Raw genomic sequence first — 22,329 nt, 5'->3', positions numbered from 1 at the left:
CTCCAGAAGAAAACAGAAGTAAGTCAAACTTCAAACAAATTTGTACTTTTGCTCATAAATTGCATTAATTCATTATTTTTCCAGATAAAACTTTGATTTGTCTCGTGGATTGGATTCATGGGGTATTCAAGCTTGTTTAAATCAATATGCCATATACCGAATATAGTATGGTGAAGTACAATCAATACTACTTCTTTTAATTTGCCAGAAAATTTAAAATATGTGTAAAGAACTGATAATTGTGATTCATTTGTTTTTATTGTCAAATAAATTTTTATGTCGCTGTGCATCACAATGGATTATTTTGACAGGACGTTTTGTCAACTGCGATCCCCTAGTCTATCTATCATCCTTCTTTCGCCTTGGAGACCTCACGAGCAAGTCCATCGGCTCCATGACGATTATTTTTATATACTTTTGTTTTAAACTTTATTTTAGGCGCATGGTTATACAGATGCCCGGACTGTTTCAAACAGTACAGGCATCGACGGAGCCTGGCGAGTCACAGAAAGGACGAATGCCGACTTCCGGCCATCTTCTGGTGCCCGTTCTGCCCTCACAAATCAAAACAGAAGAACTCCCTCAAGACACACATCATAAATAACCACCGGGAGCGGATGTGACATAAATCATTAAAAATGATTTACAAAAAATTAAATAAATGTAATAAACTATTTATGGTCGTGGGAGAATAAGTAAAATAAGTGTTTTTTTTTTAATTTAGGAATATTCTAATTTTCAATTTTAAGTGGTATGTAGGGGGAAAATGGAAAAATCTTGCAGTTTGTTAGTTGATTACATCCACATATAGAATTTTCTTTGATGATTTTATAATTATATTTCCTATCCTTGCACAATGATTTTTTTTCTTGTTCAATTCATAATTGACAGTTCATTCCATTTAAAGACATGCAATAATTTCCTTTCTTTGCGGCTTTTTTTATAGCTAGGCGTGACAAAACAAAAAACTTTTCTTATTATTTGAAAATCTTAATATTAAGCTTGCTAGTTTATTACATGTAATTTTAGGGTTTATTTTCTTGGGAACCAAATCCTGGTTTTTAATTTTTTCTATTTTACTAATATCTGAATATCGAATTAACATCTTCTATCACTTCCACTTGCTATTATTATTGGTAAATTTTTGAGTTGATGAATGTATGCATGATGATGCTTCGAACCTACAAAAAATAAAGTTTTCATTTTATAAACTCTAATTTTACTACGGTGCTATATTTTTCTGAGTCTGAGCTAAATATTTGATTGACATTTTCAGTTTATGCAATTTTTGTTTTTATTTAAACTTCCCATAGATTTGTATACAGTACTTTAAATAGTAATATTAATTAACAATAAGTATTTGTTCTTGTATGTTAGACAAGTTTGTATTTTTATGTTTTAACTAATTGGCGGCGCTTTGTCTTTGGAATCACTCTTATGTGAAAGACATTTCTAGGTATTTTTGACCATTTCCTCATTGTCCGGCCTTATGTAACTAATATTGTATTCCACTTGCGTATTGCAGACGCCAAAAAGCCACACCGTTGCCGCAACTGTGATAGAAGTTACAAGTATTTCGGCAGCCTGGCTAAGCATCTGAAGTATGAGTGCGGCAAGCTGGCCACCTTCGCCTGCCCCTACTGCGACCTGAGCTGCAAGCAGAAAGGCAACCTGAAACGACATCTCAACCGGGTCCACCCTGACAAACAGCACACCTTCATATAAATACTCACAAAGGACGTTTAAATCAAGTGAATTTTTCAAGAAAGAAAACTATAAATTACTTAATATTAAAAGTTAAAAGATAAGCTGTCGGAAATTCGTCTATATTGGTTTATGAAAATGAATTTTGTTAAAAATAAAATAAATATTAAACAAAAAACTTGGTTTAATTTTTAAAAATTCTTCTTCGAATATAATAGGTATAAATACCAGTCCATCCAAAAGTTCAGTTTCCTTATGTCCATTTTATCTTGTTAATTTTGTTATTATTTTGTGCTCATCATCCTAATTTATAATATAGGCCGGTTTTGAATGAAAAAAAACTGTTTAGTTTTATTCGCACACCCACTGCGAACTGGTGACAGAACAGCAGTTTTAGTATTTATTAGAGGTAGTTACTAGAACTAGATGTTGAAAAAAAAAAAAAATGGTGACTGTGAAGTGTTGTTTTTATTTTCCAATAAATATCTTTATTTATATATATATTTATCGCAAAATGGTAGATTTTACCCATATTGGATATTTATAGGACGTCGATCACTAATATTGACAAATATTAAATCATTCGAATTTCTTTTTTGTTTTTGTTTTCTAGAACTCGATCAGCCTTACAAATGTGAAAATTGCTCGAGACGGTACAAGCACTATAGCAGCCTGAAGACCCACCTGAAATTTGAATGCGGTCAAACCCCACGTTTCAGGTGTACAGATTGCTCCATCGCTTTCAAACGCAAGGGAAACCTGAAGAGGCACATTGCTATTGTCCATTACACAAAAAGTCTTCAATAAATACTGTGTTGTTTCTTTTCTTTTTTTTCTTCTTTCCTTTTTTTCATCTGTCTGTTTGTTTTAAAGAGAATTTTCAACATTTTTCATTTGTGATATTTTATCAACATTAAATACACATCATTAGCATTCACACTACCCCAGAGTATTCAATATTTCTTGGAGTAGTTGGATATGAGCCCTTCCATTCACGCTAATAAATTCATACATTTATTCCCACCCCAGGGTACTTGATATTATTCGGGATAATTGGGGATAAGCTCCTCTATTCACGCTAATAAATTGACATATTCATTCACACCACCCCAGAGTACTCGATATTTCTCTGAAATCGAGAATTTTTTTAGAATGTAAAGTCGGAAAAGTAACTGTAATGTTTTATTAGCCAAAAGATGCCATTCTAAGGAGAAATGAGTTTGATATTAATTGTGCGACTTCTCTATGGAATTATTTTTTGTCACCAGTCTTTAGAAATTGATCCAGACAAAAACTTGAAATAAGCAAAACAAATGCCACAGACACAACTTGCTGTAATTTCTTCTTTGTATTTTGCAGAATTTCCTGTTTCCATAAAATGCTTCCAATGCGGGAAGAGGATCAATGAAGTTGAATTGGGCGAAGAAGACGTTTGTGGTTTTAAGTGTAAACCGTGCGAGTTTGTGTCGAATCTGAAACGAAATTTCAATCTGCACCTGGACCGCAAAAACAAAACCGTTTAATTTTTTTGTTGGATTTTAAAATACAAGAAAGTGTTAGGATTCTTGGTTTCTTTATAATTTTATTGATTGTTTAATAATCAATACAAACCCTGCAGACTTGCTCGAGATGGATGTTCGTCTTGCAGAAACCCAGAAGAATTAATTTTTTTTTTAAATTTATAAACTAACGTATTTTTGTCCTTTTTTTTCAGAAGGAGACAAACCCTTCGTTTGTAACGTGTGCTGCAAAGGTTACAAACACTTAAGCAGCCTTTACACCCATAACAAATACGAATGTGGCAAGTCGCCCATGTTCAGATGTCAGCATTGTCCATATGCTTGCAAACAAAAGGGCAGCTTCAAGCGTCACATGTACTGCAAGCATTCGGAAAAGTACAACCCGACTGACACAAAAGCCGTGGACAAGCGAGTTTTTCCAGACTGATACAGAGAGAAAAACTGATCGATCATTGTCTTCGAGAAATAAAGATTTTTTTCTGTCACCTCTGTTTTTATTCTTTTTAAAAAACTGCATTTAAGCCTTTTCGAAAATTTGACTTAACATTGTCGCCTGGTTTCAGAGGAGAAAAAGTTCATCTGTCACAAATGCATGAAAAGGTACAAGCTCGAATCCAGCTTGCAGAACCACTTGAGGTACGAGTGCGGCAAGTCGCCTATGTTCAGATGTCAGCATTGTCCCTATGCATGCAAGCAGAAGGGAAGCTTCAAGCGTCATATGTATTTCAAGCACTCTGAATTACGCGACCCAGCCAATATGTTTCGCTGTTAGAGGGGTTGAAAAATGATTTGTTTCAAATTGTCCATTCAAAAATTAAAATATAACATTACTATTTGAACCTATAAATTTATTTCTATTTAATCCTTTTGTGCACGAGCTTGATGTTGAATGATGTCTTGACCCGATGCCATCTGGTTTCAGAGGAGAAAAGATTCGTCTGTCACAAATGCTCGAAACGGTACAAGCTAGATTCCAGCTTGCAGAACCACTTGAGGTACGAGTGCGGTCGGGAGCCGATGTTCAAGTGTCCCTACTGTCCTGCTCTTAGCAAGCAAAAGGGCAACCTGAAAAACCACATATTTTGCAAACACCCTGACAAGCTTATAAATTGATATATGAAATAAATTAATTAATGTGTGCTTTTATTTTGTCGAGCGTTTTTCTTTCTCATCACTTCCCTGAAGGTTTTTTTCCATTGGGGCCATTTCGACTGACCATTTTCTCTTTTGTAGGGGCTGCTCTCATGTGTGAGGTTTGCAAGCAGACTTTCAATTCAATGAGCACGCTCAAGAGGCACAGGGTACTCCACGAAGTCTTCCGGAAGGACGAAGGTCCCAGGGAGTCGGCGGACGCCCCCCTCATGACGCATTTCCTTCTTGACGATGGTAGTTTCAACGAGATTCGCCTCGAACCCTCGTGTTTAATCTGATCCGGTTTTATTTTTAGACAAAGACCGTCCCTTTAACTGCCCCACGTGCATGAAAAGGTACAAGAACAAAAGGAACATGTACACTCATGTCAAATACGAGTGCGGGCAGTCGCCCAGGTTCAAATGCCCCTGCTGTAACTACAGATGCCATCGCAAAGGTGTCTTGAGAGATCACCTGATGCGTAAGCATTCCGTCATTTGATCTCCGGCTCGACAATAAAATAATTCAATACGCCAGAACGAACAATATTTTGTACACATGCTATGTAATTTTATCAAATTTATTCGGTTTATTTTTTAATGTATTGCCTATGATTTTGTTTTTTTAATAAATTGAATAAATTCACAGGGGGTTGGTGTGAGTTTATTACACCAGTTTCAGACTTTGTTTTAGCACAAGACTTGAAATCGTGGACAGATTTTTGATCAAGAAACTGCACTTTAAAGTGACAAATCTTTTGGAACGTTACAGTCCTGATCAGTTTGTTGTACTTTTCAGCCATCTTATTTACCCATTGTCTGATAAAAAGAAAAGTTTAAATCAAAATCTCACATCATAATGGTTATCCCCAATCATTGCAGTACCCTTTCTATGACGTTACTTTTTTTTTTTTTTTGGCACGTAGAGAACGTTATCCCCCGATACATACAGACAAAAAGACAACTGCTCCCCTCTAAAATGGTGAATGTTTCTTTCTGTACAGGTGAGAAGCGCTTCGGCTGCCCCACTTGCCTCAAGCAGTACAAGCACAAGCGAAACCTTTACATGCACACCAAGTACGAGTGTGGGAAGCTGCCGAGGTTCAAATGCCCCTGCTGCACTTACATGTGCAAGCGTAGGGTCGACCTGAGGAACCACATGTTCCGCAGGCATTCTGACTCCCTGCTCGAGTACTAGTGAACTTGTATCGTTCGATTGCTCAGCCGACGACTAAAATATTACAAATAAAATAGGATTTCTCCTCTCTTCTTGGCTATATTCCTTAACTCCTCTTCTTCTTAGCCTTCTCGGACTTATACGTCATAGTGCCAAAATTAACCGAACCCAATTTGTAGGTTTCTTCACGTGTGATGTTTGCATGAGGAAGTACAAATACAAGAGGAATCTGGTCGCCCATGCCAAATACGAGTGCGGGAAATCGCCGAGGTTCCGGTGCCCCTGTTGCAGCTACATGTGCCATAGGAAGGCCGTCCTCAGAGACCACATGGGCCGCAAACACCCTGAAACTTTCAGCTCTGAATGGATTTGAAATATACTTTATTCTAATTTGAAAATTTAGTACTTAAAATTTTTAATTTTTAAGGCCCTTTAGTATTAAAAAATTGATGTTTTATGTTAAGTTTAAAAAAAAAGAAAAAACAACTAAGTATTATACTTAAGCTTAGTTAAAAATTTGTATTACAATTTTTTGGGTAATGCTTATAGTTTTCCTGACTTACATTTTTATGTTTTGTAATTGTTATTTATGAAATTCTCTGTATGAATTATAAAATTTTTACAAAGTTTTTTTAATAATTCGACAAAACAAAATAGCAACAATTAAGGTAAATTGTGATAGTTCTGATCAAAATTCTTCCAGTTTTCAGCACCCAGTCTTCCTATTGTAAGAAAAATAGAAAATTAGAAGATGGCGAATGTGTTGAAATTTTTTAAATTGTACGTATGCAGTTTATTGTTTAATTGCGTAGAAATTGGATTCTATAATTCTTTCTGTTGGATCTGATCGGATTCTGGCCATCTGACCTTTTTAATTTGTTAAGGATCTATCCATTAATTTTTGTCTGTTGGTTAAACAGCCTGTAAATGTCGTTTAACATTTTGTTGAAAACGGGTCCAAAATGTCCAAAAGCTATTCTGTACAATATATGACTATATTTTTACTGTTAATTATTTAAAAAATTTCTATAACCGTGGATTAATTTTATTTAAAAAAATAAAAAAATGTCCATCTGTTTCTATCTAAACATTGAATTGTTTGAAATTTGTAAAATATTGACAGACAAGGTGCTTAATGTATGTTATATGTTCTTATTTATTGAAACGTGTTGCGATTTTTGTTTGTTAACAACCTGTAAAGAGAAGTCAGTTTTGGTGGACAAGTAGGCATGAGAGTGACTGATTTTTTCAAAAAAGACAAAAAAATAAAAAAATATCTTTGCCTACTTTTAACCTCACTTCTGAATTTCCAATACGATATTTTTGTTTATATATTTTTATAGATTTTCGCTCTTGTTACTTTCATATTGTAAGTTAATTTTTGTAAATTAATATGAACAAATTAATTGAAAAGACACATTGTAAAAACTTATATATAGAAAAAGTTAATAAATTTTGTTAACATTTTTGAGTTTTTTTGTGTTTAATCGAATAGATTTAAAAATTATATTTATTTTTGTAAATTATTGTGATATTATAATAAAGAGTAAATGCGTTTTTTGTTTGATTAAAGGGAAGGTATTCAGATGCGATAAGTGCACGAAAACATTTCGCTACTATTCCAGTTGGTGGAGGCACGTCTCGATCGTGCACTCCGAGGACGTCGAGACGCCGAAGAAGCGTCGTTCGAGGAAGAAATCGCTCAAAAACGGTCTGGAAGCCAGTGAGTCGATGCTTTAAATATCCCCGTTTTCCTTGGGAATTCTCTAAGAAATATTTTCAGACGGACAGCAGCATTTCATATGTGGCAAGTGCTCCAGGCAGTACTGGCATTTGACCAGCCTCAAATCTCATGTGCAGTTCGAGTGCGGAAAGCTGCCCGGGTTCGACTGCCTGTTCTGCAGCTATAAGTGTTTCCACAAGGGCAATCTGAAGACTCACATTTACAGGAAGCACCCTGAAAAAGTCAGCACTGTCTTGTTTTAAATACTAATTAAAAAAAAGTTCCTTTCTCATATATGAGAGCAACTTGTAAGACTATTAATATGCTGTTTTGTTTTTAAATCTTAATAAATATTTTATTACTTTCTTTCTTTTTTTTTTTTTTAAAGAATTTACAGACTTTGGAATTACAAATAATTACTCAGATATAGATATCTTCTTCAAAAATTATCATAATTAAGTTTGAGAGACCATGGTAGCTGTGTGGTTAGCGGTGATAGACTCTCATAGACCCACGGTCATGGGGTTAGATTCAAACTGTTGCTCTTATTTTTTATTTTATTTTTTCAAGATCCCTTCCCCTATTAATACAATGAATCGTCAAATACACAATTTTCCTTGGCTAATACGCTATGTTCATAAGGCAAAAAAGTTAGGTTTTGTCAGATTTTTACAGAACAGAGGCCTTTTTAAATTAAAAATCAAAAGGTAAACTGGACAACAAGGCGAAAACAGCTTCTTGTTTATGCATAGTAAAACGTGTGATTACAGGTCCTTTCCAGTGTCCCAAGTGTCCCAGAGTGTACAAGCACAAGAGGAACTTAGTCTCGCACGTGAGGTACGAGTGCGGGAAAGAGCCCGGCTTCAAGTGTCCTCACTGTTCTTACAGGACTAAAGTTAAAAGAAATCTCAAGTCGCATGTTTACTGCCGCCACCAAGAACATCTCATTGGGCTCAAGTTCGATTTGTAGTTATTTCATACTTTTTTCATTTTTTCCATTGTTTAAAGAATCTACCGGTACCTTAAAACTATAGAGAAAAAGCTTGTGTGATATCTTCTTCAAAAATTACCATATATCAATTATTAATGTTTTTTTTATGAAGTGTAAATATAGTCTATTAACCAATCTGATTTTTACAAATTATAACAATCCAGAATTTTAGTGAAGTTTTTTTTAAATTTAAAATAAAAACCGAAAGGTAAACTGAAAACAAGGTGAAAACCACTTTCTGTCCGAAGGTAGTAAAACATGTGTGATTTCAGGTCCTTTCTGCTGTCCCCAGTGCTCCAGAGTTTACAAGCACAAGAGGAACTTAATGTCCCACGTGAAGTACGAGTGCGGGAAAGAGCCCGCCTTCAGCTGTCCTCACTGTTCCTACAGGACTAAAGTCAAAGGAAATCTAAAGTCGCACATTTACTGCCGCCACCGCGAACTTATCATCAAATCCAAGATGGATTTCTAAGTTCCCGCCAGGGAAAAAAAATTCTGGGCCATGAGTTTCAATTGTCAGCTTTATTAAACTTAACTGTTAAATGGATTATGTTTTGATTTGGAAAAATAATTGTGATGTATTGTCAAACAGAAATAACAATATTGTTCATGAAAAGTTTTTATAAAGATTTCCATTTTGAAAATTTGTATAAGAAGTTTATCTCCTTCCTCCAACTTTGTCATAAAATCTGTACTATCCGTTGTACAGCCTTGCCCAAAGATAACTGACAAAACGACAATTCAAACTACGGTGATGAAATTTTTTAAAAAGCCCATGAAGACCACGACACAGTTCACGGTACCCCATCTCAAAAAATAAGATATTTTGTTCTCCCGCATACTACCCACACATTTTGCTGTTCTTGCAATTTTACTGATATTTTTGTGCCTTGATTAAATAATTAAGTAATAAAATAAAAGAGGGGTGATTGATTTATTTTAATTTGGTAGGTGCCTTCCTTGAAAGATGGAAGTTGGAAAAAGTTGTAAGTTCATGGCCGTCACTGCACTCCTTTCAATTTTTTTTCTTAATAATTCAAATATGTTTTAAAAATGTTTATGATTTTTATTTGTTTCAATTAGCTATGAAACTTTGTGATAATAAAATATTTCTAATAATTGACCAATTTTCTCGCAGGTGCGCCATTTAAGTGTCCAACTTGTCCCAAGTCCTACAAATATAAGCATAATCTCAACAGCCATCTGAGGCTGGAGTGCGGCAAAGAGCCGGGCTTCCAATGCCCTCACTGCCCTTACAAGAGTAAGCAGAAAGCCCCTCTCAAGAGCCACATTGGACGGAAACATATGATGGATTCGTCGAAGATCCAGTACTGACTACGAAAAAATGTAAATTTATATAACGACTCAGGCATTACCAAAAAATATATATGCATAAATATTTTTTACACTACATTTTTCTTGTTACTCCTGTTATACTCCTACCAGACTGCATTTTAGAACGGTTGTTACAAAAAGTGAACTTCAGCGCCTTCAGAACTTGCAGGAAGTTGAAAGACCCTCTGTCTAGAAAGTCATAGATTTCTGTACCTTACAGGTGTCTTTAATAATTTCAATTCAATTTTCGAAGCATCTTATTTATCCCCCGGACTCAGTTTTTAATCGTCTAAGTTGCGTTGTCTTTTTTGTGCAGAGTTTTTCTCCTGCACGACCTGCTTTCGAAACTTCAAGTACAAGAAAAACCTCTGGCGTCATACGAAGTTTGAATGCGGGAAGGAGCCATCGTTCAGCTGCACCTTCTGCCCTTACAAGGCGAAGCAAAAGGCCTCTGTCAAATCCCACATGATCATCAAGCACTGCCTCAACTGAAAATGACGAAAAAGGTTTGTCGTTGAACATGCCCCGTACAGCGTTTTGTTGATTGAAAATGAATTTATTTTCAGCAATGAAAACATGGAAACATTCAACCTTGATTTTTGTAGCTAATAAGAAAGTGAGGGTGAAAGTGAATTATTCTGGAAGAAGAGCTTTTCGATTTGAAGTTCTGCTTTCTCTATTGATCTCACAATCAAGTACATAAAGTTAATAAACAATTAATAATAAAAAATCACTTGTTCTTTATTTTAATAAAAAATTAAGAGAAATATTCGTACGTAAAACATTTGTGTGCTAAAAATGTCAGTCTGAAAGGGTTGTATTGAATTTTATCTTATCTGTTAAAAGATGCTTTCTTGCAACAGCAAGAGTTTCAAGTACTGCAGGAATTTTTGAGACATGAAAAATATGAAATCATGAAGGAATCAATTTTTGTCTACTGCCTCCTATGATCAAAACTATACACTGGGAAGAGAGAGGTTTAACAAATTATTGAAATTGGGAAGATGTCTAGTTTTACAAAAATGATTTTTTATGATAAAACATTAAAAGTTTTAAAATTAATTTTCAATTAAGCAATTTTGAATTGTTTACCTTAAAAAAGTCAAGAATCTCTCGAATGGTATATCCATATGCAATTGCATATCTTTTAAATTGAATGAATTTTGTTTAGGGTGGCCGTACATGTGCATTTTTTTAATTGGAATATATGTTAATTTCTGATTTAAAAAATTTTCTCCCTGTTATTTCATTACATTTTAGTCTTCTGCTATTTTTGATAGGTTTTATTACATTTTTAGAAAATGACAAAAAAAATAGTAGTTTATAAGTAGTTTTCAAAATACTCTCCTTCAGTCTTTCAGCCGTCTTGTGAATTCACTTCTCGTCCCGGGCAAGACGTTAAACTGCGTCCACACAATACCAGTCATATTCACACAACACAAACTTTTCCATCCACCTCGTACAATTTTTACCTAGTTTGATGAACGACTTTTACATCATGTTTGACTTGTCTTGTTACTCTTTTTTTTTTTTTTTTTTTTTTTAAACTTGGCTGTTTTTAGCTTGTTCCCCATTTGTTCTTCATTGATATTTCCAATCTTTAATCATCGAATGAATTTAACACTTTATTTATTTTTATTAGAAAGTTTTAAGATTATTTTGTAGTTGAAGTTTCTGTTTTCAAATTTTTGCACTTCAGTCATAGTATTCTTTTTTTTTTATTAAATACATTTCATTTCGTAATCAAATGTTTTATTGGTGTAAGTCAGAGATTTTCAGGTAATTGTCAATTTTATTTATGGATTCACTTAGGATTTATTTACATGGGAAAACAAGGTAAATATATATATATATTTTAAATTTGTTTATATTCTAAATGTTCACTCACATTCCCAAATTGACTAAATCTCCAGAATTTTCCAGAACAAATGTGTCTGAAATAAAATTTTTTGTATTGGGTTTTGTTTTATTTCAAAGACCTTTCATCCTTCACGCATCCCTTCCTACACCAGCATGTGGCATGAACGGCATGAATTCAGAAATTAGCAGGAAATCGGCACAATCTTAACACATTCTCGCTTCAGGTGGAGTATACAGGTGTGCCACGTGCTCCAAGTCGTTCAAGTACATGAACGCCATGCTACGACATTTGGAGGTGTGCGAGGCGATAACCAAGCCGATAAAGAGATACAGCTGTGAGAAATGCCCCTTCCGGACCAACCACAAATGGTATCTCAAACGGCACATGTGTAAAAGTAAATAATTTTTTTTTCTGTTTTTCGGGGCTGACATCGTGGAATCGATTAACCGAACGTTTTCCAGGCATGAGGAACATCTGCAAGGAGTGCAAGAAACGCTTTCCCACCCCGACAGCCCTACTGCTTCACGTCAACAGCAGAGAGGGCTGCAACGGAGACATGAAGAAAGACTCTGTCATCTTGATAAAGGACGTCATGTCCATGAACGACCCGACACGGCATTTAGTCGCAGTTAGCGTTGACCAGAACCAGCAGTCGATCCTTGACAGTTCACAGGAAAATGTCACAGCCAATGGATCAGTCGATCCTGGTGACAAATCCGTTGCCAGTATCAAAGAAGATACATCTGAAGTTATGAAAATAAAAAATTAAATTGAGGTACTTTAACTTTTACCTACAACAGAATGGCAGCCCCTGGCATCTTTGGTTCATCTATGGTAATAAATTGTATATATTTTGTAAATAAAAAATACCAGCTTCACCGACTTACGGTCCACCAACCTGTAAGAACTTTTTTTAATTGGCTATTGTTTTATTAGCAAACATCTTTGGTTCTCAAGGATACTTCAAAACTGCTCACTTGACTTCATCTTCGGTACATGCCAGGTTATTGTAAATTGTAGTAAGCTTTCGAACATCAGTGACAAATTTAGTCAAAACTTTTTCAATTTGGTTCTGATATAAAAGTATAATATATTTTATTACACGGTCAATTTCAACAATTTGTTCATCGTGACAATTGTTTTATTATTTTCAAAAAATACTCGAGGTTAAACCAAAGGTACTTTGTGCGGTGCCATCATTTTGAAATTTATTCTTTAGAAATTTATTATGTGAATTTTTATTTTTCTGTTTTACAGTAAGCAGTACAGCTGAGGGCTGAAATGAGTATAAACCATGACATTTGGATGATTAGAAGTCTAGTTTTGGAACAATTCAACATGAAAGAGTATTTCTTAGGAAAATCAGTATTAAAAGCAAAAGATCTGAAATTCATTCTTTGTGGGGTTATTTTGCATTATCAATTTTTTAAGATATAATTTAGCTATAATTTTTGTACTATTTTATAATTCATTGTTTTGATTTTAGTTATAATTTTTAATTATTAATTATATGAATTGTTTAAGCCTTTAGGAATATTATTGTGTTTTGTGCTAGGCTTAAAAATTAGTTATAGTTTAAATTTAGTTAAGTTTATGGTACAATTTTAAAGTATACTATTTCCATTTATTTATGAATTTATTATATACTTTATCACTTTGTTCTTTTCTTTTTTTATTTCACTTAAAGTTGTAGTTTTTAATTGGTATGTTATACTACTTATTTAGTTTTAGATTGTCTAGCACATGTGTATAAGAACAGTAGTGTTATGGATGTAACTGTGTAGGCATAATAAAAATTAAAAAAAAAAAAATAAGTTGAATACTCGTAATGAGTTTTGCCTTTCCATTCGTTATCCCGAGGGAAAAAAAGAATAACGCAGGAATCAGACTAGAGAGTAGGAATTACTGAACTGTGTGGCTTACAGCCAGACTTATTTTATTATATATATTTTTTTTTAAGTAGTATCAAATTCAAATCCTCAAAATTGTATACCTTTATATGAAAGGGCTTAAGTTGGTGATTGATTTGATGTAATAACATTACCATAAGTTAATATTTTTACTGATTACTGATTGATTCTTTGATGTCCTTATTTCTTTTCTTACAAGTATTGTTTTATTTTTCATTCAGGTACCATATTTGGGTTATTAGTATTGATTTCCCTCCTTTCTAGTTTTATTCCTTGCTGTTTTCTGCCTTCTTTAGTTTCCTTCTCCTGAACCTTTGCTTGCTGAAGAAGCCAGGCATTCGAATTCTTATGCTCACCTCTTTTCCAGGTGCAGCAGGTCCTCCGTACAGGTGCGCAACCTGTTCCAGGTCTTTCACGTACATGTATGCGCTCATCAACCACATCAACACGTGTGTAAGAGATGTCAGCGGTGCACCACTAAAACGGTACAGTTGTGAAAACTGTACTTTCAGGACGAATCACAAGTGGTATCTTAAGCACCATTCTTGCAAACGTAAGAACCCGTATGTCCAATAAAAATGGAATTTTTTAAATATATATTTTTGCTTCTTTTAGGCAAGAGATCAGTTTTGACTTGTAAAAGATGTTACATAACATTCGAGGATCATGAAACCCTGATTGCACATTCCAAGGCTAAAATGAGGTGTGAACCAATCAAACAGAAGAAAAAAGGAAGCAAGGAACCCGTCAAAATCAGCCCTGCAGTCAAAACGGACAACCCGACTGGCGATATCAAAATCGCAGATACGGCAGGGCCCGTGGCCAGCGGGACGATCAGGATCGCTGACCCTTCTGGCTTGATGGCCGGCAGAGCGATCACGATCGCGGACCCGTCTGGCTTGATGCCCGGTCGAGCGATCAGGATTGCAGACCCTTCAGGCTTGGTGAGCACACCGGCCATCAGGATAGGAGGGCCTGCCAACTGGGGTGGGGCCATGATCATCGGAGGAGGCTTCAGGATCAGTGATGGGGTGATCAAGATCGTCGACCCTACCGGCGCCAATACCTTCAAAATTGGTGAAACAAAGCCGGCGGGGTCTGCTCAACCTTTCGACAAGCCAAAAGAAATTGAAGAAAATAAAAAAGAAAATACTTCAAGTGTGACCGAGTCAAAAGAAGAAAAAGAAGACACTAAAAATAAATCTAAAAATGAATCTGAACCTGAAAAAACCGAGCAAGCATAACCAATTGAACAGTTTTATTTAATCAATCATAAAATATTACGTGCTATTTAATGTTTTTAAGTATCTTTCTCTAGGAATGAACAGATCTCATTATTTTCTGTTCAAGCAGATAAATTAATTTTAACGTCATTATTTTTAGTTTTTATTCACGTATAAACATAGATAAAAAGTATTTTAAAGGTTTTTTTTTTTTACTTGTATGATATTACGATAAATTAGCATTTACTGACAGAAGAGCGGAATCTTTGCTTCAGCTTCAAAATCATTAGCTATATTATGTATTTAAAATCCTAAAAAAAGTTCGATCATGATAGTTATGTTGAACTATTGTTTTTATTAGAATATCAGAAAAAATATGAAAGTAGCTTTAATTTGTTTTTGTATAATCGATTGTGATATTTTTTTCCTTCAATTTTTGTATTCAATTTATAATTTTTGTAAGTTAGTTAATCAATATGTACCACGATTTGTAGTTTTCGATGCAGTAAGTTAAGGACATTTTATGCACAAAGAGCTTTGAATTTATGAGGTGAAATGAAATTTTATTTTGCATGGCGAAGGCATTTTTCAAACATTTACTATTATGAATCATTTATACTCATAATATATAGAGGTTGTTGGTTTTGGAAGCTTATGTATAAAATAAATATTAGACAAATGTTTGTATATTTATACTATGTTTAGACCCTGTCACTAAGTGGGGCTCGACGGGAAACATTTTTTATGCATTTTTATGCATTCAGTTTGTGTCAATTTCAGGACCATGTGAAATAAATTCGTGACAGAAAAAGATTTGTGTTGGTGTTAGGAGTGACATTTTAAATATTTTTTCTGTTTTCTTCAGATCCTCGAACTGAGAATATTAAATTTCTGCTAGACCATGATGTTTAATGCCTAATACATGACCAATTTCAGTGTATTTTTTTGAGGTAAGCTCGTTCTGATGTAAACAGCTGACTGTTTGTTTTCAGACGCAAGGAAGAAGTTTGCCTGCGTTTCCTGTGCCAGGGTGTTCAGCCACAAGAAGACACTGGTGCGTCACGTCCGCTATGAATGCGGGAAGGAGCCTATGTTTAACTGTCCTCACTGTCCTTACCGGGCGAAGCGCAATTGTCACTTGCAGGCGCATATCACCCTGAGGCATTTTTACGGCGGTTACAACAATCTAGTCGAACCGCAAGCCTTTCCTTTGCCTTGAAATAAATCTGTGTGTATTGAAATACAAAAAAAAAGTCGATTCAGTGATTTTTTTTTTTTTGTTATTGCAATTAGGACAATTTTTTTAACTGATGTTTGTTATTTTAGCCAAAAATGCCAGCTTCTGTTGCAATAAGTGCTACAGGCGGTTTGCCTACAAGTACACGCTTGTTCGGCATCAAAGGTACGAATGCGGAAAGGAACCGGCTTTCCCCTGCAAGCACTGCTCCTACAAAGCGAAGCACAAAAGCCATCTCGTGTCCCACTTGGCCTTCAAACACTCAGATATCACAACAAATACATTTTAAAGTTGTCACAGCATTCATTCAAATGAAATTGTATGATTCTACACCAATATAATCTGAAGTATTATATTTACAGTTTATTTTTAACCATCCCTAACGTTGACCTTACCCTTTAAAACCATAGATTTTTCCCTTATTTTATGTTTTTTAAATATCTAATGGCAATTGCTAATCGACCTTCAATCAGAATTTGATGCACCAGTTTTGTAACAATAAATGAAATTACAACTTTAGGACTTGTGAATACATAATGGATGATAGAAAAAAAGAAGTCAGATTGTCATAAACCAGGCTGTAGACACAATATACAAGAAATACATCCGATATACACCTCATAGGTATTTTCCTGTTAAAAAGTTGTTACTGTTAAAAGTATGCCCAACGGTCTTATCAATAAATCGATCATCTTAATTTTCCCATTATATTACAGCAAGTTCTAGTCTAATTTAATGTATCGCTTTCAGCAAAACCATTTATTTGCAACGTCTGCGGAAGGACTTTCACGTACAAATACAATCTTATGAGGCATATCAGGTACGAGTGTGGTAAGGAACCCCAGTTCCCCTGCAGCTTTTGCAGCTACAAAGGAAAACAGAAGTCACACCTCAACAACCACATGATTTTTAAGCACAGAGAACAATTTATAAGTGGGACTGTTTTGCAAAAATAATTACTTGTTCATTTTTCTCCATTTAATATTAATAAATGTAATTTTTTTACAATGCTGTTTTACTCAGACTTGATGTTTCTACCAATAAAGAAGCAATTTTCAGATTAGACTTGAATGCCGTGATATCTATACGTTTTAGCGCTTCAATAGATCATCGTAAAAACGAATCTGTTTAGTTTTCCTCATTGCAGTGTTGTTCTAGGACTGCCAAAGAACTTCTGTTGTCCTAACTGCACCAGAAAGTTTGCCTATAAGAAGACATTAAACAGACACCTGCGTTACGAGTGCGGGAAGGAACCCAGCTTCGCCTGCAAGTACTGCCCGTACAGAGCCAAGCAAAAGGCCCACCTTACGGTTCACGTTATCGGGCAGCATCAAAACCTCTACCACCAACTGTAATTATTATGCGAACGTTTTGAAAAATAATTTATTCTAATTGTAAATATAGTTTCAGGAATTGCTGAATATAATAAAAACCCAGTTTGAACCTGGGTTGATACTCCTTGGTACACATCACAGTTGATCATTTAACAAACTGTTAAAACAGTTGTCTCGGGTTCAATCAATCGTCAGTCAAACAAGGCATCATCAGTTTTGGTATTTCAGGTGTCCGTTTTGGCTGCGATTGTGGTAGGAGCTTCAGGCACAAGAGACATCTGACATTTCACATGAAGTACGAGTGTGGCAAAGAACCGAGCTTTATTTGCCATCTTTGCCCGTATAAAGCCAAACGAAAGGGTCACCTCAACCAGCATATGATTATCAAGCATAATCGGTTACAATGACAGAACTGCACGGGAAGACAAACCAATTCCAACTCTCACAACACTCACGAGACTGTTTCTTCTTGTTTTCTACAAATTTCAAAATACAATTTGTCCAGTGCTTTAACTTTTTCTTTAAATATGTTAAATTCACTTAATAAAAAAAAAATGTTTGAATTAATTTTTTTTTTCAAACCAACCATAACTACCAAAGGTTTTACAGTTTTATACAGTTTATATCTAGATGATTATTATTTAGGGGATAGTCTTTATAAGAAGTTATAATTGTTTAATTCTTAAATTGCAGGGGGCCGAAAACCTTTTCTGTGGCAGTGCCCAAACTGTCAGGCAAGATTCACTTTAAAGCACAATCTCCAGAGACACATCAATTACGAATGCGGAAAAGAGGCCACTTTTAAGTGTGCCGATTGCCCGTACAGGGCTAAACGAAAGGAAAATCTTAAGAGACACTTGGTCATCGTGCATTTGAAGGCGCCGAACACGTCGAGCCTTTATTTCGGAGACGGTTTTCCATTTAACTGACTATCCCCAGTTTTATTTTGGTTTCAGGCTTCGCTTGCATTGTTTGCGGTTCCACTTTCACTCGCAAGGACAACTTTCTTAGGCATGTCAATCACGAGTGCGGCAAAGAGCCGACCTTCTTCTGCACATATTGCGCTTATAGGGGAAAGCGTAAAACCCACCTGAAGCAGCATATCGTGTTTCGTCATCCAGATAAATATTTACAATTTGTCTCACCTACATTCTCTGCTCAACGCAAAGAGTGAATGATCAAATTTTTAAAATAAAGTCCCTCCAAATTAAAGTATTTCTGTTGTTTTTATTTAGCTGCCTTTCATTCGATTCATATTTAATTTGTAATTTACAGTGTTGTGTTTATTACAAATAACATATTGAGCAAATTTGCGTCAGAAGTGATAGAATGGACAAAGTGGTAATACAAATTTGGAATCGATATTCACCTGAGGTTCTTTATCTCCTTTATCTAAGTTAATAATATAGATTTATTTTTTTATGGCAGATTTTTAACCGAATACACATACCTTTGCACTTTCATAGTTCAAAATTTACATGGTATGTTGTAGATTGGAGACGGTTTGGATGCGTAACCTGTGGAAAGACTTACAGGAATAAGTGCCATCTTACACGGCATTGGAGGTATGAGTGTGGGAAGGAACCGACTTTCAGCTGCCCATGCTGTCCATACAGGGCCAAGCATAAAGCCAGTGTAAAAACTCATATGACATTAAAACATCTTTCATAATAAATTATTTATAACAAAAAAAAGAAAAAGGAGAGTGTTGTTTCTTTAAAAACATCACCTCACATGATTAGACTATTCGAATACGATAATCACGCCTTGATATTTTCCCTAATTAATAATGTTTAGTTAGTAATCGAGAAGAGATTCTCCATTGCCTTGACAATCCGTTTATTCAAGGACTAACAGCAATCCTTCAATTACAGACAGCAGGCGTTTTGCATGTGAAGCTTGCGGCAAACGGTACACCCGTAAGGAAAACTTGAACCGCCATGTAAACTACGAATGTGGAAAGGACCCGACCTTCAGCTGTCCTTCCTGCCAGTATAAGGCGAAGCGAAAGTCTCACCTTCAACAACATCTCATCTTCAAACATCCAGAAATGATCAAACATCCGGAAATTCTGAAACAAATAAATACTCAAAATAAAAATATATTTTAAAAATGTAACGTTAATATACAAGAAAAAAAAAATGAAGCAATAACACTGAGATCGGTTTGCTAATTTACAGATATATCAAGGCCTTTTGGAAGCCAGGGTTGTGGGAAAAGATTTATCAACAAGAAATGTTGTCAATGGCATCTTAGGTACTTAAGCGGGAAAAAATTGTCAACAATTATTTCTAATTCTATGAGATGAGGCTATTCAAAAAGTACAGGGCAACTAAGCATTAAAAGTGCTTTCGAAGATAGTTCTTCTGTTCAAGATAGTTCTTACACCTTCTGAGGAAGATTCACATCAACAACATTGAAACTTGATGTACTTTAGTTCAGTATACTCTGATGTACATATTGTCCTGAAATCAAAGGATTATTTTTTCTTCCAATAAATTTTTAAAATGTATCAGTTGTCATAAATAAACATTTTTTTGAAATTTATTCTCCCAGGTCACTTTTGACAGTTGAAAACATTTTGTCATCCGACTTCATGCTAGTGCACTAATGAAGTAAAATTTATTATTTGATTTATTTTAAAATGCTAAAGGAAAAGAAAAAACTGTGTATGGTATCGTTGATAATCCAGTTTGTACTTTACAGATAAGCTAAAATGTTTTGGCTGCAAGGATTGTGGAAAATGTTACGTTATCAAGGAGGCACTTAAGATACGAGTGCGGGAAGGAACCGGCCTTCGTACGTTCCTACTGCCACAGGCAAAGCAAGTCTTAAAAGCCACATTGTCTTCAAACACAGCAGCACGATTACAGTGAATATTCAGACTATTTATAAATAAATAAGTGGAATGAAACGCCTCAAAATGTTTGCATTATTGTAAAAGTTTTCCCTGTATTTTCAATTTTTTAACTCTGCCTCCATTTCCAGGCAGGGAAAGGCGTTTCGGGTGCGAAGTTTGTGGTAAAAGATATCTCAACAAGGAAAGCTTGTCCAGGCATTTAAAGTACGAATGTGGAAAGGAGCCGACTTTCAGCTGTCCTTCCTGTCATTACAAGGCAAAACGAAAGTCCCACCTTAAACAGCATATCATCTTCAAACATCCAGAAATGTTTACACGAAAAAATCTCCAAAATAAAAATATATTTTGAAAATGTAACGTTAATAGAAAAAAAAGAAGAATTAAATCAATAACACTGAGATAGGTTTGCTCATTTACAGAGTCTTCTGGAAGCGAGTATTGTGGAAAAAGATTTATCAGCATGATCTGTAATGCTTATCTTAGGTACTCAAGCGGATAAAAATACTCAACTATTATTTCTAATTCTACCAGATGAGGCCATTCACAAAGTACAGGACAACCGAGCATTCTGTGATAGTTCTAGGCTTTCCGAGGAAGATGCATATTTACTCAGTCGAATCATGATGCCCTTTAGGCCAAATTATACTGCTGTTCGTATTATCCTGATATGAAAAAATTACTTTTTCTTCCAATAAACATTCAATTGTTAAAATGTATCAGTTGTCGCAAATAAACATTTCTTGTGAAACTCATTCTCCCAGGACACCTTTGACCGTTGAAAATATTTTGTCATCCTGCTTCACGATGCACAAATGAAATAATTTATTATAAAATGCTCAAGAAAAAGAAAAAACTGTGAATGGTATTCTTGATAATCCAATTTGTACTTTCCAAAAAAAGCAAAAAGTTTTGGCTGGAAGGGGTTGTGTACAATGTTATGTCAGCGTGAAGAGGCAGGAACCTGGCCCGTACAAGGCGAAGCACAAACCAACTCTTAAAAGCCACAGTCTTCAAACACAACTGCACGATTTCAGCAAATATTCAGACTATTACAAATAAATAAAGAAGTGAAATGTCTTGAAATGGCCTCATTGTGAAAATTTACCCCGTTTTCATTTTTTTTTTTTTAACTTTGCCTCTATTTCCAGGCAGGGAGAGGCATTTTGGGTGCGAGGCTTGTGGTAAAAGGTATGTCAACAAGAAGAGTCTCACAAGGCATCTGAGGTACATGTGCGGAAAAAAGACTAATGCATTATTCGCCAACATCCTGATAGAAAAGGCCATTCACAAAATACCGGAGAACTGAGCATAAAAGTGTATTCGAAGATTGTTTTTCCGTTCTAGTTAAAGATAGTTCTTACACCTGAGGAAGATTAAGATTTACTTCATTGAATCATGGTGTCCTTTAGGTCAATTTATACTGTGTACATATTGTCATAAAATCAAAAAATTACTTTTTCTTCCAATAAATATTCAATTTTTAAAATTTACTTGTCACAAATAAACATTTCTTTTGAAATTCTTTCTTCCAGGTCACTTTTGACAGTTGAAAACATTTTGTGCTCCTATTTCAATATGATGCACAAATGAAGAAAAATTTATGTTTTATTTTAAAGTGCTAAAAAAATTGTAAATAGTATCCTTGATAATTTGGTTTGAATTTTACAGATAAACTAAAACGCTTTGGCTGCAAGAATTGTGGAAAATGTTACGTCAACAAAGATAGTCTGAGGAGGCACTTAAGATACGAGTGCGGGAAGGAACCTGCCTTTGTATGTTCCTACTGTCCATACAAAGCGAAGCATAAAGCAAGTCTTAAAAGCCACATTGTCTTTAAACACAGCTGAACGATGCAGCGAATATTCGGAATAATTACAATTAAATAAATAGGTGAAATGAAACGCCGCGAAATGTTTTCCTCGTTGTAAAAAATTTGTCCCGCATTTTCATTTTTTAACTCTGCCTCTGTTTCCAGGCAGGGAGAGGCGTTTCGGGTGTGAAGTTTGTGGTAAAAGATATCTCAACAAGGAAAGCTTGTCCAGGCATTTGAAGTACGAATGCGGAAAGGAGCCGACTTTCGGCTGCCCCTACTGTTCCTACAAGGCGAAGTACAAGGCTGCCCTAAAAACCCACATTATCGCCAAACACTAAACGTCTCCACCTAAAATCATAGGCATAAATTTTGTTTATCAGATTACATATTTGCCAAAAATAAATTTTCCAGCCATTAAATTATTTTTTAACGAGCGATTTTGTTATAGGTTAAGTTTTACCTCACACAACTTTGAGGTATGTTGCAAATTATATTAAACTATCTAATGTTG

General features: G+C 35.0%; 5 protein-coding genes and 2 long non-coding RNA genes across 10 annotated transcripts; all 7 read left to right on the top strand.

Annotated features, from left to right (window-relative positions):
- Window positions 1-3,017: 3,017 nt before the first annotated feature.
- LOC112126278 (zinc finger protein 454-like) lies at window positions 3,018-3,962 on the top strand. The gene is made up of 3 exons (XM_024225039.1): window positions 3,018-3,141; window positions 3,419-3,632; window positions 3,788-3,962. The coding sequence occupies exons 1-3, from the start codon at window positions 3,018-3,020 to the stop codon at window positions 3,960-3,962; spliced, it is 513 nt and encodes a 170-aa protein (XP_024080807.1).
- On the top strand, window positions 3,652-5,803 carry LOC106667343 (zinc finger protein 425-like). The gene is made up of 4 exons (XM_024225038.1): window positions 3,652-4,334; window positions 4,370-4,610; window positions 4,672-4,836; window positions 5,359-5,803. Exons 1-4 carry the CDS (start codon window positions 4,107-4,109, stop codon window positions 5,550-5,552), a joined length of 828 nt encoding a protein of 275 aa, XP_024080806.1. The 5' UTR covers window positions 3,652-4,106; the 3' UTR covers window positions 5,553-5,803.
- Window positions 5,804-8,519: 2,716 nt separating this feature from the next.
- LOC112126277 (longitudinals lacking protein, isoforms A/B/D/L-like) lies at window positions 8,520-11,127 on the top strand. The gene is made up of 2 exons (XM_024225037.1): window positions 8,520-8,713; window positions 9,364-11,127. The coding sequence occupies exons 1-2, from the start codon at window positions 8,571-8,573 to the stop codon at window positions 9,578-9,580; spliced, it is 360 nt and encodes a 119-aa protein (XP_024080805.1). The 5' UTR covers window positions 8,520-8,570; the 3' UTR covers window positions 9,581-11,127.
- A 321-nt stretch (window positions 11,128-11,448) lies between these two features.
- LOC106667296 lies at window positions 11,449-13,270 on the top strand. Its single transcript, XM_014395162.2, has 3 exons — window positions 11,449-11,835; window positions 11,903-12,216; window positions 12,699-13,270. Exons 1-2 carry the CDS (start codon window positions 11,709-11,711, stop codon window positions 12,208-12,210), a joined length of 435 nt encoding a protein of 144 aa, XP_014250648.1. The 5' UTR covers window positions 11,449-11,708; the 3' UTR covers window positions 12,211-12,216; window positions 12,699-13,270.
- Window positions 13,271-13,436: 166 nt separating this feature from the next.
- LOC106667388 lies at window positions 13,437-15,255 on the top strand. Its single transcript, XM_014395303.2, has 2 exons — window positions 13,437-13,904; window positions 13,967-15,255. Exons 1-2 carry the CDS (start codon window positions 13,700-13,702, stop codon window positions 14,593-14,595), a joined length of 834 nt encoding a protein of 277 aa, XP_014250789.1. The 5' UTR covers window positions 13,437-13,699; the 3' UTR covers window positions 14,596-15,255.
- Window positions 15,256-17,132: 1,877 nt separating this feature from the next.
- On the top strand, window positions 17,133-18,047 carry LOC112126292. Its single transcript, XR_002909879.1, has 3 exons — window positions 17,133-17,162; window positions 17,216-17,273; window positions 17,374-18,047. It is a non-coding gene; the product is annotated as an uncharacterized LOC112126292 (long non-coding RNA).
- A 1,218-nt stretch (window positions 18,048-19,265) lies between these two features.
- LOC106667389 lies at window positions 19,266-21,764 on the top strand. 4 transcript variants are annotated; one of them, XR_002909872.1, is made up of 4 exons: window positions 19,266-20,017; window positions 20,134-20,358; window positions 20,409-21,414; window positions 21,674-21,764. It is a non-coding gene; the product is annotated as an uncharacterized LOC106667389 (long non-coding RNA). The 4 variants fall into 4 exon arrangements; XR_002909870.1 differs by having other exon boundaries at window positions 19,266-19,760; window positions 19,852-20,017; window positions 20,409-21,758; XR_002909869.1 differs by having other exon boundaries at window positions 20,409-21,758.
- Window positions 21,765-22,329: the final 565 nt, after the last annotated feature.

This window comes from Cimex lectularius, unplaced genomic scaffold (assembly GCF_000648675.2).
Source record: "Cimex lectularius strain Harlan isolate CLEC.00 unplaced genomic scaffold, Clec_2.1 scaffold10, whole genome shotgun sequence".
Taxonomy (NCBI): Eukaryota; Metazoa; Arthropoda; class Insecta; order Hemiptera; family Cimicidae; genus Cimex; species Cimex lectularius.
The sequence above is the reverse complement of the archived record's forward strand: the minus strand, read 5'-3'. Positions and strand labels throughout refer to the sequence as shown.

What these genes read in the sequence shown, in the direction of transcription:
- LOC112126278 (XM_024225039.1), top strand. Translation starts at nt 3,018, where the DNA reads ATGCCACAGACACAACTTGCTGTAATTTCTTCTTTGTATTTTGCAGAA. An exon ending in GGGCGAAGAAGACGTTTGTG is followed by an intron (nt 3,142 to 3,418) that starts GTTTTAAGTGTA and finishes CTTTTTTTTCAG; the next exon opens with AAGGAGACAAACCCTTCGTT. An exon ending in GACACAAAAGCCGTGGACAA is followed by an intron (nt 3,633 to 3,787) that starts GCGAGTTTTTCC and finishes GCCTGGTTTCAG; the next exon opens with AGGAGAAAAAGTTCATCTGT.
- LOC106667343 (XM_024225038.1), top strand. Translation starts at nt 4,107, where the DNA reads ATGTTGAATGATGTCTTGACCCGATGCCATCTGGTTTCAGAGGAGAAA. An exon ending in GCATTTCCTTCTTGACGATG is followed by an intron (nt 4,611 to 4,671) that starts GTAGTTTCAACG and finishes TTTTATTTTTAG; the next exon opens with ACAAAGACCGTCCCTTTAAC. An exon ending in CTTGAGAGATCACCTGATGC is followed by an intron (nt 4,837 to 5,358) that starts GTAAGCATTCCG and finishes CTTTCTGTACAG; the next exon opens with GTGAGAAGCGCTTCGGCTGC.
- LOC112126277 (XM_024225037.1), top strand. Translation starts at nt 8,571, where the DNA reads ATGTCCCACGTGAAGTACGAGTGCGGGAAAGAGCCCGCCTTCAGCTGT. An exon ending in ATCAAATCCAAGATGGATTT is followed by an intron (nt 8,714 to 9,363) that starts CTAAGTTCCCGC and finishes ATATTTCTAATA; the next exon opens with ATTGACCAATTTTCTCGCAG.
- LOC106667296 (XM_014395162.2), top strand. Translation starts at nt 11,709, where the DNA reads ATGAACGCCATGCTACGACATTTGGAGGTGTGCGAGGCGATAACCAAG. An exon ending in CAAACGGCACATGTGTAAAA is followed by an intron (nt 11,836 to 11,902) that starts GTAAATAATTTT and finishes AACGTTTTCCAG; the next exon opens with GCATGAGGAACATCTGCAAG.
- LOC106667388 (XM_014395303.2), top strand. Translation starts at nt 13,700, where the DNA reads ATGCTCACCTCTTTTCCAGGTGCAGCAGGTCCTCCGTACAGGTGCGCA. An exon ending in TAAGCACCATTCTTGCAAAC is followed by an intron (nt 13,905 to 13,966) that starts GTAAGAACCCGT and finishes TGCTTCTTTTAG; the next exon opens with GCAAGAGATCAGTTTTGACT.